Consider the following 14,384-nt stretch of genomic DNA (forward strand, 5'->3'; position numbering starts at 1 on the left):
GAATTGTTTCGAAGATTTTATTGAAATTTTAGAAAATAATCGAATTTTCCGAAAAATATTTTTAAAAATTTTTTTTAAAAAAAAAGGTTAAATTCTTTTAAGAAATTTTATTAAAATTGTATTAAAAATAATTGAATTTTCGCAAAGAATTTTAATATTTATAAAAATAATTGAATTCTTTTGGTTGAATTTTGCTGAAAAATATTATTAAAAATGTTTTTTTTTAAAAAAAGGTTGAATTCTTTTATGAAATTTTATTAAAATTGTATTAAAAATAATTGAATTTTAGCAAAGAATTTTAATATAATTATAAAAATAATTGAATTTCTACGAAGAATTTATTAAAATTTTGGAAAATAATTGAATTCTTTTGGTTGAATTTTGCCAAAAAAAAAAAATTATTATAATTGTATTAAAAATAATTGAATTTTATCAAAAAATTTAAAAAAATTTTTTAAAATAATTGAATTTCTACGAAGAATTTATTAAAATTTCGGAAAATAATTGAATTCTATTGATTGACCAAAAAAATTCAATCTATTAAAAGTTTCCAAAATAATTTAATTTCGTCAAGAATTTTTATTGAAATTAAATTTTGAAAGTAAGTTAATTGCCCTAAAGAATTTTATTGTTTTTTAAAATAATTGAATTCTTTCAGAGAATTTTGAAAAAACCTTTTTTTTAAATACTTGATTTTTTCGAGAAATTGAAATTAAAATTTTTAAGAATTTTTTGAAACATTCTTTTAAGCAAAATTCCTGTAAAATTGTATATGAAAAATAATTGAAATCCTGCGGTGAATTTTATTATTCATGAAAATAATTGAATAGTTGGAAAAAATTTTATTAAAATTTTCAAAAAATAATTGAATTTCTCCGAAGAACTTTATGACTTATGATAATAATTGAATTATTGTGAAAAATTTTATTAAAATATTAAAAAAGAATTGAATTTCTGTGAAAAAGTTTGTTATTTTTGAATGTAATTATTGAATTCTTCATAAGAATTTTATAAACATTGTTTTAAATAATTAATTTTTTTTTTGAAATATAATAAACATTATGAAATTTTAATTTTAAATAATTGAATTCTTGTGGAAAACTTTATTTGTGAAAAATAATTGAATTCTTGCTTAGAATTTTGTCGAAAATGTTTTTAAAAAATTGAATTTCCATGAAAAAATGTTATTATTAGTGAATTATTATGAATTAATAATTGAATTATTGTGAAGAATTGTATAAAAAAAATGTGTTAAATAATTGATTTTTTCGAAATTTTTTTTTTTGAAAATGCTATTCTAAATTAATTTAATTCCTGTGGAAATTTTATTATTTATAAAAATAGTTGAATTTTTGAAGTATTTTATCAATTTTTTTTTATTGAATTCTTTTGCAAAATTTTATGAAATTACTAGATATTGAAAATGAATTTCGAATATTTTTTGAAAATAATTGAATCGTTTTAAAGAATTTGTTTATAATTTTTGAGAATAGTTTTTTTGATTTCTAATATTAGCGAATTTAAAGTAGTGGAAATTCTAGAAAAACAAAGTGAGTCCGCCATATTGGATCCGCCATTTTGGATTTTTAAAAATCAATATCAAAATCGAATTTTGAAAACAGTTTGTTTCAAAAATGTCTTTTTTTAGCAGCAAATTCATCATTACAATGTAAAAAATTGATAAATTTACAAAACGCAGATATTACTAACGGGGTTATACTCTGCTAAAAAGATTAGAAATCAGCTGAGGTCATTGGTATACGTATATATATACGTTTGTTTGTAATTTATATACAGATCGAACGAGATCGATCTTTCATTTGACAAGTTGCAAAATCTACTCGCATGTAAAAATAACAATTGATAAGAAATATTATACGCGTGCCGGTTTCCAATTACTTCCAATCATCTCCTCTCGATAATGAAATTACTTCATTTAATTGCTTTATAACGCTTATAAATAGATTTTTTTTATATAATATCCTCATTCTCTTAAATAATTTTCATTCCCTCTTATATTTAACTCTTCAGAATCAATCAGATTTGCAAAATTCAAAATGGCAGATCCAATATGGCGGATAATCAGAAAATTGACCCGTTTCGATCGAAGAACGTCACTCGGGGGTTTTTGGGGTCGCTGAATTCAAATTTGACAACAGATTTACAAAATTCAAAATGGCGGATCCAATATGGCGGATAATTAGAAAATTGACCCGTTACGATCGAAAAACGTCACTCGGGGGTTTTTGGGGTCGCTGAATTCAAATTTGACATCAGATTTACAAAATTCAAAATGTCGGAACCAATATTATCATTTTTTCACTATTTTTGGCCAGAAAAGAATTTTTTTTTCTACGAGACTGAAATGAATAGGTTTAAGGGAATGAAAAATAATTTAGTAATTTATTCTTTTTTAATAGTTGTAGATATGGAAGAAGAGTGTTTTCCAGCCATTTCAATGAAGACGGCGTCGAGTCGAGAATCGTTGTCTTCATCGCCAACGTCGACGTCGCCAAGTATTGATGATTCGAAATTAAGTTTAATAATCGAAGGTCGCAATTGCCCGATAATTAAAGGCGAACCGGAAAGTCAACCAGGAAGTCCATGCCAGTCTTCCGATTTCGTTGAAAAGGAGAATACAATTACGATGGTCGAACCTCACAGACTACATTTCACGAGGAACAGTCTGTCACAAACTAGTGAGAGCGACGACGACGAAGACGAAATTTATCAGGTAAATTATTTTCAAATTACGATTACAATTTATAGTTTTCGATAATTTTAATTTGATTTACGCTTTAAAGAATTTGTTTTTCAATTTTCATTTTTTTTAAGCTTTGAATTGCATTTTCACTCTCGTTTCAATTTTCACTTTCACTTTCGCTGTAAATATTAAACTTGATTTTCAGTTTAAATTACATTTTTACTTTTACATTGAATTTATATAATTTACACGTTTACTTAGAATTACATTTTCATTTCAATTTTTAGTTTCCTTTTGAATTTAATTTTCACTTTGAATATTCTTAACTTTATTTTCTAATTAAAACTTAGAAAATTTACTTTCACCGTAAATTTCATTTTCAATTTGAATTTCAATTTAATTTTTACATTTTAAATTTTATTTTCACTTTAAATTTCATTTTTATTCTGACTTTAATTTTAATTTATATTTTAAATTTTATTTTCACCTTAAATTTCATTTTGACTTTGACTTAAATTTTAATTTACCTTTTTAAATTTTATTTTCACTGTAAATTTCATTTTGACTTTGACTTAAATTTTAATTTACCTTTTTAAATTTTATTTTCACTTTAAATTTCATTTTCAATTTCATTTTGATTTTCAATTTTTTAAAAAAATTAATTTCTTTTACTTTAAAATTCATTATATTTTCATTTCTATTTTTACTTTGACTTTGAATTTCATTTTCACTTTGATCATAATTTTTTATTTTTACTTTTTATTCTGAAAATAACGTTGAGAGTCAAACTAAAACGAGAGAATTAATTTGAAAGTGATAATTTAAATTAAAGTGAAAATGAATGTGAAATTTCAAGTGAAAATGAAAATTAAAGTAAAAATGAATTACAAATTAAATGTGAAAATTAATATGAATGTGAAATTGAAAGTTAAAATAAAGATTCGTGTATAAATTCTGAGTCAAAGTGAAAATGAAATTCAGAGTGAAAATTAATTACAAATTAAATGTGTAAATTAATATGAATGTGAAATTAAAAGTTAAAATAAAAATTCTTGTATAAATTCTAAGTCAAAGTGAAAGTGAAATTCAAAGTCAAATTGAAATTGAGAATTAAAATAAAAATTCGAGTATAAATTCTGAGTCAAAGTGAAAATGAAATTCAAAGTCAAAATGAAATTTAAAGTGTAAATTAAAGTAAAAATTCGAGTATAAATTCTGAGTCAAAGTGAAAATGAAATTCAAAGTCAAATTGAAATTGAAAATAAAAATAAAAATTCGAGTATAAATTCTGAATCAAAGTGAAAATGAAATTCAAAGTGAAAATGAAATTCAAAGTAAAAAATGAAATTCAAAGTAAAAATGAAATTCAAAGTGAAAATTAATTACAAATGAAATGTGAGAATTAATATAAATGTGAAATTGAAAGTTAAAATAAAAATTCTTCTATAAATTCTAAATCAAAGTGAAAGTGAAATTCAAAGTCAAATTGAAAATTAAAATAAAAATTTGAGTATAAATTCTGAGTCAAAGTGAAAATGAAATTCAAAGTAAAAATGAAATTTAAAGTGAAAATTAAAATAAAAATTTGAGTATAAATTCTAAATCAAAGTGAAAGTGAAATTCAAAGTCAAATTGAAAATTAAAATAAAAATTCGAGTATAAATTCTGAATCAAAGTGAAAATGAAATTCAAAGTGAAAATGAAATTCAAAGTAAAAATTAAAATAAAAATTTGAGTATAAATTCTAAATCAAAGTGAAAGTGAAATTCAAAGTCAAATTGAAAATTAAAATAAAAATAAAAATTCGAGTATAAATTCTGATTTAAAGTGAAAATGAAATTCAAAGTCAATTTGAAATTGAAAATTAAAAAAAAAATTCGAGTATAAATTCTGAATCAAAGTGAAAATGAAATTCAAAGTAAAAAATGAAATTCAAAGTAAAAATGAAATTCAAAGTGAAAATTAATTACAAATTAAATGTGAAAATTAATATAAATGTGAAATTGAAAGTTAAAATAAAAATTCTTGTATAAATTCTAAATCAAAGTGAAAGTGAAATTCAAAGTGAAAGTGAAATTCAAAGTGAAAATGAAATTCAAAGTAAAAATTAAAATAAAAATTTGAGTATAAATTCTAAATCAAAGTGAAAGTGAAATTCAAAGTCAAATTGAAAATTAAAATAAAAATTCGAGTATAAATTCTGAATCAAATTGAAAATGAAATTCAAAGTAAAAATTAAAATAAAAATTTGAGTATAAATTCTAAATCAAAGTGAAAGTGAAATTCAAAGTCAAATTGAAAATTAAAATAAAAATAAAAATTCGAGTATAAATTCTGATTTAAAGTGAAAATGAAATTCAAAGTCAAATTGAAATTGAAAATTAAAAAAAAAATTCGAGTATAAATTCTGAATCAAAGTGAAAATGAAATTCAAAGTAAAAAATGAAATTCAAAGTAAAAATGAAATTCAAAGTGAAAATTAATTACAAATTAAATGTGAAAATTAATATAAATGTGAAATTGAAAGTTAAAATAAAAATTCTTGTATAAATTCTAAATCAAAGTGAAAGTGAAATTCAAAGTCAAATTGAAAATTAAAAGAAAAATTCGAGTATAAATTCTGAGTCAAAGTGAAAATGAAATTCAAAGTAAAAATGAATTACAAATTAAATGTGAAAATTAATGTGAATGTGAAATTAAAAGTTAAAATTTATAGTATAAATTCTAAGTCAAAGTGAAAATGAAATTCAAAGTCAATTTGAAATTGAAAAAATTGAAAATGAAAACTGAAGCAAAAATTAAATTCAGAATCAAAATGAGTGTAAAAATAAAATTTAATGTCTTGACAAAAATTGAAAAAAATTTAACATCCAAGTAAAATTGAATAAAGAGAAAATGAAATTAAAAGTCAGAGTGAAATGTCAATATTAAAGTAAAAATTGAAACTAAATTTAGAAATAAAATTATTGTACTTATGCTTTGGGTTTTTTTTTTAAAGAAAAAAAATATTTCCTGAGTAAATAATTTTTTTCTGTAACATTTTTTTCTGTGAAATTTTTTTGCGTATGAAATTTCTTCTGTAACATATTTTTGCATGTAAATTTTTTTCTGTAAATTTTTTTTCTGTATAAATTTTCTTCTGTAAATTTTTTGTTGTGTATAAATTTTCTTCTGTAAATTTTTTTTTGCGTTTAAATTTTTGTTGTGTATAAATTTTCTTCTGTAAAATTTTTTTTGTGTATAAATTTTCTTCTGTAAAATTTTTTTGTGTATAAATTTTCTTCTGTAAATTTTTTTTTGTATAAATTTTTTTCCGTAGGTTAATTGTTTTTTGTGTATAAATTTTCTTCTGTAAATTTTTTTTTGTGTATAAATTTTTTTCTGTAAAATTTCTTTTGTGCATTAATTTTCTTCTGTAAATTTTTTTTTGTGTATAAATTTTTTTCAAGTAAATTTTCTTTTTGTCTATGTAAAAATTTGAATAGTAAATTTTTTTTGTCTATGTAAAAATTTGAATAGTAAATTTTTTTTGTCTATGTAAAAATTTGAATAGTAAATATTTTTTTGTTCTAACGTTCGTTTAGAGGATGGATCTTGATGAATTTGAGGTAACTTGCGCGGAAAGTGGAGAAACATTTAGCGCTTCCCGACAAGCATTACCGCCAACACCGCCAAGTAGCGCGAGTTCCGACAGCGAAGGAACAGCTTCCGCTTCCTGTTCACCGGAGCGTCGAGAGCCACAAAGTTCCACACACGTTCAAAATCTTCGAGGTCTTCTAACTCCAAGGCTTTATGTCAGCAATGGAATTCACACGCACACAACCACCAGGCAACCAATACACACGCCACTCATTTCCTGTCAGCCGGTAAGAAATTGTCATTTTTACTTGCACAATGCTTTTTTTTTTCTTTCCTACTATTTCTATATTATGTTAGGTACTGATCATTTTTTTCCAAACAAGTATAACATTTTTTAAATTCCAAAGAAAAATTAGATACTGTTGACTTTTTTTTATTTAAATTTCTTTTTTAGTTCAATTTCTCATAAAAAAAATTTTCTGGTTGAAATTTTTTGTAGTGGAAAAAATTTTGTTTCAATTTCAAAATTTTTGATATCGTGGAACTAAATGTTGATTTTTAATATATATTTAATTGATTATTAAAAATAATGAAATTATCGAGGAATTTTCGTTATAAACATTAAAAAAAATTTGAATTTTGGTCAAATTTCAAATAATTGCAAAAATTCAATTATTTTCAAAAATAATAAAATTCTTCGCAAAAATTCAATTATATTTCAAAAATTTCAATTCTCTTTATAAATAATAAAATTCTTCTTCGAAATTCAATTATTTTCAAAAATTTTAATAAAATTCTTCTTCGAAATTCAATTATTTTCAAAAAATTTTAATAAAATTTTTGTCAAAATTTCAATTATTTGCAAAAATTTTTCTCAATTCAATTCGAAATGTTGATTTTTAATATATATTTAATTAATTAATAAAAATAATGAATTTATCGAGGAATTTTCGTTTTAAAAACTAAAAAAAAATTTTAATTTTGGTCAAGTTTCAAATAATTGCAAAAATTCAATTATTTTCATAAATAATAAAACTCAATTGCAAAATTTCAATTATTTTTAATAAAATTCCTCGAACTATATCAACAAAAAATATTTAATAAAATTCTACGCAAACATTTAATTATTTTTATAACTAATAAAAATTTCACAGGAATTCAATTATTTACCAAATTTTTTTTTATAAATTTCTTCGAAATAATTGAATTATTTTCATAAATAATAATAAAATTCTTTTTAGAAATTCAATTATTTTCATAAATATAATAAAATTCATCGCAGAATTTCAATTATTTTTAATACAATTTTTGTCAAATTCCTCAAAAAATTTAATTATTCTTGAAAATTTTAATAAAATTCCTCAAAAGAATTTAATTATTTAAAAATTTGTTTATAAAATTCTTCAGGAGAATTCTATTTTAAGAAACATTTAATTATTTCAATAAATTATTCTTTTTTTTATTTAAATAATTCAATTCTCGTAGAATTTTTTATTAGTAATTGATTTTGAAAGTGAATTTCAGTTAAAATTTTAGATAATAATTGAATATTAAAAGCATTATTATCATGAATTTTTAGAAATAATTGAATTTTGAAAAGGTTTCATACTAAAAATCTTTGAAAATTTGAATTTTTCTTAACTTTTAACTAAAAATTCTGTAGAATCAATTTTTTTTTGAAAAAGTGTAATTGTTATTTTTTTTTTTTTTAATTATTTGAAGTTTTAATTTTCGAATATATATTTAATTGAAGAATTTTCGAATAATCGAAATTTCATAAAATTGAATTGTAAACAAATGGATTTTGAAAATTCACAAAGAACTTCTGTAAAAATTATTAAAAATAATTGATTTTAAGAAAAATTTTAGTTAAAAGCCTATTAAAAAAATTTAATTTTGATAAAGTTTTAATAAATGTTTGGAGAAATTCAATTATTTTCAAAAGTAATAAAATTCTTTGTAGAAATTCAATTATTTTCATAAATAATAAAACCAATCTCAAAATTTGAATTTTTTAAATACAATTTTAATTAAATTTATCGAAAAATGTAATTGAAAATTTTAATAAAAATCCTTCAAAAGAATTCAATTATTTAAAAATTGGCCAGTAAAATTCTTTATGAGAATTCAATTTTAAAAATAACATTAAAATTATTGAATACATTATTTATTTTTGTATTTAAATAATTCAATGCTCGTGGAATTTTTTTTATCAAAAACTGATTTAAAAATGAATTTCAGATTATAATTGAATATTAAAAGCAGTATAGCAAACTTTTAGAAATAATTGAATTTCGAAAAGGTTTCTATTTAAAATCTTTGAAAATTTGAATTTTCCATACTTTTAACTAATTGGCATGAATTTTTAGAAATAATTGAATTTTGAAAAAGTTTCAAATTGAAATCTTTGAAAATCTTAATTTTTCATATTTTTAACTAAAACTAAAAAATTCTAAAAATTCTGTAAAATTGAATTTTAAACAAATACATTTGAAAATTCTCGGAATTTTTTTTTTAAATTATTATAAATAATTGATTTTAAGAAGAATTTTAGTTAAAAATTCTAGTACATAATAATTAAATTGAAATGATGAAAATAATTTTTGAAGAAATTACAGTAAAAATATTTTTTATAGTAAAAAATAATTATCTTATCACTCGGTCATCTTTAATTATTATAAAAAAAACTTGAAGAAAGTTTGATAATATTATTCTCATAAATTGTTGAATTTCAAAAAAATATTTGAATTCGAATGTTTTGAAAATCTTAATTTCTATGGAAAAAAATGTCACTACGAATTGAATGTTAGACTTTCAAAATAAAATAAAAATAAAAGCTATGATTTAAAAAAAAATAAATAAAAACTTGAATTAAATTATTTTAAAAATTATATTAAAAATTGTTAATGTAGAGAAAAATTACCAAAAAAAGGAAAATTTTCAAAATTTCAGAAAGGATCGACTGGAATTTTAACACTAACGGAAGAAGAGAAGAGGACATTAATAGCAGAAGGTTATCCTGTACCAACGAAACTACCTCTCACGAAACAGGAGGAAAAGTCTCTCAAGAAAGTCAGAAGGAAAATAAAAAACAAAGTGAGTCTTTTTTATACACAATTTTTTTTTATCATTTAGTATTATAAATATTTAATACATTTCTTTTTTAAACAAAAATTTTATATGCCCTGAAAATTTTTAATTTTCTTAAAACACAAATTAAAAATTAAAAATATTTTTTTCATATTTAATTTAATGATAAAATAATTTTTAGTAATATAAAAAATTATGATAATTATTTATAATAATAATAAATAATTTAATAATTCATAATAATTAATAGCAATAAATAATTAATTTTTTCAATAGTAAAAAATTATCTATTCAAGTAGAGGAAATAATTTCTACTACCAAATGAAAAAAAGGGGGAAGATTTAAAAAAAATCAAAAAAAAAAGATTTTAAAAAATCGTTTTATATTATTTTACTTATTTTTAATAATTTTTTAAAACTATTTATTTATTTATTTTTTTATTTACTTCTTTATTTGTTTACCGATTTAATTTTTTTGTTTATTTATTTATTTATTTTATTTAACAGTAAAAGAATATATTAAGAGGTAGAACTTTAGATAAAACTATGATAAAAATATAATTTTCACATTTAGAAACCACTTAGAAAACAATTGAAGAAGGCTCATGCTAATAATTGATTTTAATCTCTGAACAACATATTTCAAATTTTCATCTAAATGATATTTTAAATATCTCATTTCCTTCAAATTAGAAGCAAGTCACTCTCTACAAATTTGAAAAGCATTTTCATTAGAAAACTTGCAAACTCGAATTTTAAGTTTAAGGTCATTCTCAATATTGCAGAAAATCTTGTCGGAAAGAGAAAAAAAATGACAAATTTTTTCAATGTAATGATTTTATTAAAAATCGAAATATCTGGTTAAAAATATTTTCTACAATTAATAAATTTAGAATAAACAAATAAATAATGGATATATATATATATAAATAAATAAATAATAAATGAATAATTACAATAAATAATCAATTTCTTAATCAATTAAACTTTTTATTTATTTATTATTTTTTTTCGATAATAAAATTTTCATTTATTTCTTCATAATTTGGAAATATTCAGTTAAATTAAAAAACATTAAAACAATTAAATAAAATTAAAAATGAAACGAAAAAAATTGTAAAATACTAAAATTCTATTTATATTAAATACTGATTAATTTTTATAAAATTTAAAAAATTAATTACAACTAAAAATTAAACGAATGAAAATACAGGGTTGCCAGAGGTCAGGGAATTCAGGCGAAAATCAGGGAAAGTAAAATTGGTCAGGAAAATCAGGGAAAAATCAGGGATTTTTGGTAAAAGTACTCGAAAAATTTGAATTTTTAAAATTCATGAGAAAACTCTGAATTTTGATGTTTTTTTTTGTTTGCCTCGTAAACTCTGAAATTACCACGAATTTTAATACAAAACCTTCAATTTTTTCTATTTCTGACAACAATTTCTTTTTAAATAACTTAATTTTTCAAAAAGTATCATAAACTTAGGACTTATAAATTATTTAATGAATAAATTTTACAATTTTCATAAATACTAGATTGATAGAAGAATTTTAGTTAAAAATACTAAAAAAAAATTAAATTTTCGAAAAGTTACAAATGATTCCAGAAATTCAAATTATTTTCAAAAATTATAAAAATTCTTCGCGGAATTTCAATTATATGATCAAAAATTTAAAAAAAAGTTATCGTCAAAATTTCAATTATTATCTTTATAAATAATAAAATAAAATTTTTCATCGAAATTCAATTATTTTTAAAAATTTTAATAAAATTCTTGGCAAAATTTCACAGGAATTTCAATTATTTACTTACAATTTTTAATAAATTTCTTCGAAAAAATTCAATTATTTTCATAAATAATAAAATTTTCACAGCAATTCAATTATTAAAAATAAAAAAATTTCATAAAATTTTTCGAAAAATATCAATTTTTAAAAAAGATTTTTATCAAATTCGTCGCAAGAATTCAATTATTTAAAAAAAAGTTAACACAGTTCTTTTCAAGAATTCAATTATTTTTATAATTATATATAAATTCTTTGCTAAAATTCAATTCTTTTTAATACAATTTTAATAAAATTTCATGAAAGAATTCAACCTTTTTTTGAAAAAAAATTTTTAATAATATTTTTTGGCAAAATTCAAACAAAAGAATTCAATTATTTTCCGAAATTTTTAATAAATTCTTCGTAGAAATTCAATTATTTTTATAAATATTAAAATTCTTTGCTAAAATTCAATTATTTTTAATACAATTTTAATAAAATTTCATAAAAGAATTTAACCTTTTTTTTAAAAAAAATTTTTAATATTTTTTGAAAAAATTAAATTATTTTCTAAAATTTTAATAAAATCTTCGAAACAATTCAATTTTTTTTAAAATGTTTAATGAAATTTTATGAGAAAATTTCAAAGTTTTTTTTAAAATTTTAATAAATTCTTCGACACAATTTAGATTCTTTTTTCAAATAGTAAAATCTTAGCAAAAATTGAGTAACATTATATCAATAAAATTTCACGAAAAAATTCGGTTTTTTTTCTTGAAATTCGTTAATAAAATTTTCCAACAGAAATCACTTATTTAAAAAAAAATTTAAGAAATTTTTACGCAAACATTTAATTATTTTCATAAATAATAAAAATTCCCCAGGAATTCAATTATTTACAAATTTTTAAAAAAATTTCTTCGCAAAAATTCAATTAAGATAAAAAAAAATTCTTGTCAAAATTTCAAGTATCTTTATAAATAATAAAATTCTATTCCGAAATCTAATTATTTTAGAAAAATTTTAATAAAATTCTTGGGAAAATTTAAAAATTTTAATTAATTTCATGAATAATAAAACTCATCGCAGGATTTCAATTATATTTTTGATACAATATTTTAATCAAATTTCTCGAAAAATGTAATTATTCTTGAAAATTTTATTAAAATTAGTCAAAAGAATTCAATTATGTAAAAATTTGTTGGTAAATTTCTTTATGAGAATTCAATTTTAACAAACATTGAATTATTTAATAAATTTTTTATTCTTTAATATTTAAATAATTGAATTCTTCTAGAATTTTTTAATAAACATTGATTTAAAAATGAATTATCGAATAATCGATTTACTATTTATGAAAATAATTGAATTATTGCAACGAATTTTATTACATTTTTTTTTTTTTTTTTTTGAATAATTTTAATTTTTTTGAGAAATTTTACTATACTTGTAAAAATAATTAAATTCTTGCGAGGGATTTTATTAGGATTTTTTTGCAAATAATTAACTTTTTTTTTGAAAAATTTTATGAATTGAATTTTAAGAAGGTTTGAATTTGAATGTTTTGAAAAATTTTAAATCCTACAGAAGAATAATAATGATTAAATATTTATTTTAAAGAGAAGTTGTTGATTTTTTTCGAATAATTTGACTTTTGAAGGAATTTGTAAATAAATGTAATGGAACATTTTTTTTGAGTATCTAATAATTTTTAGAGTGAATCAGAATATTTTTTAGGGTCAGGGAAAAAGTGGAAATTTTGTCTGGAAATCAGGGAAAAGTCAGGAAAAAATAAAATTAAATATTTGTGTTAACCCTGAAATAGTAAAACATTAAAATATTCATATTAAACACTCATTAAATTTGAAAAATAAATGCAAAAAATTAATTAAAAATCAAACCAATGAAAGTAGTAAATTGTTATGATATTAAAATATTGATATTAAAATCTAATTAAAATAAAAAAATACAAAAAATTAATTAAAATAAAAAAAATAATAATTAACAACGCAGTTATTGTTTTTCCTCTACTACTTCTACGAATTTTCTTGTTGATTTCCAATTTCCTGATGGATAAAATTTATTATATTTCTATTCGAAATGTTTTGTCATTTTTTTCTATGGAAAAAATAATGTTTCTTATATTTCTTTTTTCTTTTTTCTAGATATCAGCTCAAGAATCGCGTAGAAAGAAGAAAGAATATATGGATGGTCTAGAGAGGAGAGTAACAGTTTTAACAAATGAGAATTCCTCCTACAGAGACAGACTGAACGTCCTTGAGGATTCAAATCGCGAATTATTACAAGAATTACAACGCCTTCAAACACTATTGCAAATGCAGGCTTCTTCCTAGTTTTTCTTTTCTTTTCTTTTTTATTTTCTTTGATGAAGCAGAGAAAAGAATCAATGCGACCTTAATTACTTTAGTATTTTTTTTTTTTCATTCCTCAACGATGACGAGATAGAAGATCAGTATCTTCCTGCATAGTCTGACCAACCTACTTATGTTTGTCGACACGACGCGCCGACGGCCCTAAAACCTCGACTATTTGCTTTATTCTTAGTATCAGTCATCGTCATTTTATATTAGAGTCAATTGTAAAAGCATCCTCATTAATATGAAATTCCATGAACACTGGAAAGTCGTATATATATATACATACAATTGTGTGCAATATTTACAAGGAAAAAAAAAACAATTGCGCTGAGTAGAAGAAATGTCCAAAGAATATGCTTATTACTGTTATTTTTCTTTTTAATTAATAATTAATGATTAATCGTAGGCGATCGATGTTCTTTTTTTTTTATTAATTTTTAAAACACTTGGAGAAAATTTCTATCTTTTTTTTTTAAAAATAAATTTCCAGAAAGTAAATAAGGAAAAACAGGGTTGCCACAAGTTAGGAAATTCAGAAAAAAGTCAGGGATTTTTTTTTAAAAGTAGTGAAAAAAATTAAATTTTTAGAATTCATGAAAAAATTATGAATTTTTGTTTATTTTTTTTGTATGCTTCGTAAACTATGAAATTCTCACGAATTCAAACACAAACAATTTAATTTTTCCTATTTTTATTCTTCTGACCTTAATTAAAAATTTTTAATATATATATATTTAATTAATTATTAAAAGAGAATTCTAGTTTAAAACATTTTAAAAAATTGAATTTTTCAGAAGTAATAAATTCAATTATTTTTAAAAGTAATAAAATTTTTCGCAGAAATTCAATAATTTCTTTAATTTTATT

General features: G+C 20.0%; 1 protein-coding gene across 1 annotated transcript in view; it reads left to right on the forward strand.

The window, feature by feature from the left end:
- LOC122502662 (cyclic AMP response element-binding protein A) overlaps positions 1 to 14,001 on the forward strand; it is a 51,776-nt gene extending 37,775 nt beyond the window's left edge. The window contains exons 4-7 of the mRNA XM_043612821.1: positions 2,421 to 2,734; positions 6,289 to 6,570; positions 9,236 to 9,379; positions 13,305 to 14,001. Coding sequence (XP_043468756.1) covers positions 2,421 to 2,734; positions 6,289 to 6,570; positions 9,236 to 9,379; positions 13,305 to 13,493 — 929 coding nt within the window. The 3' untranslated portion in view covers positions 13,494 to 14,001. The remainder of the gene's footprint in view (positions 1 to 2,420; positions 2,735 to 6,288; positions 6,571 to 9,235; positions 9,380 to 13,304) is intronic.
- Positions 14,002 to 14,384: the final 383 nt, after the last annotated feature.

Source organism: Leptopilina heterotoma, unplaced genomic scaffold (genome assembly GCF_015476425.1).
Source record: "Leptopilina heterotoma isolate Lh14 unplaced genomic scaffold, ASM1547642v1 Lhet_235, whole genome shotgun sequence".
Classification (NCBI taxonomy): Eukaryota; Metazoa; Arthropoda; class Insecta; order Hymenoptera; family Figitidae; genus Leptopilina; species Leptopilina heterotoma.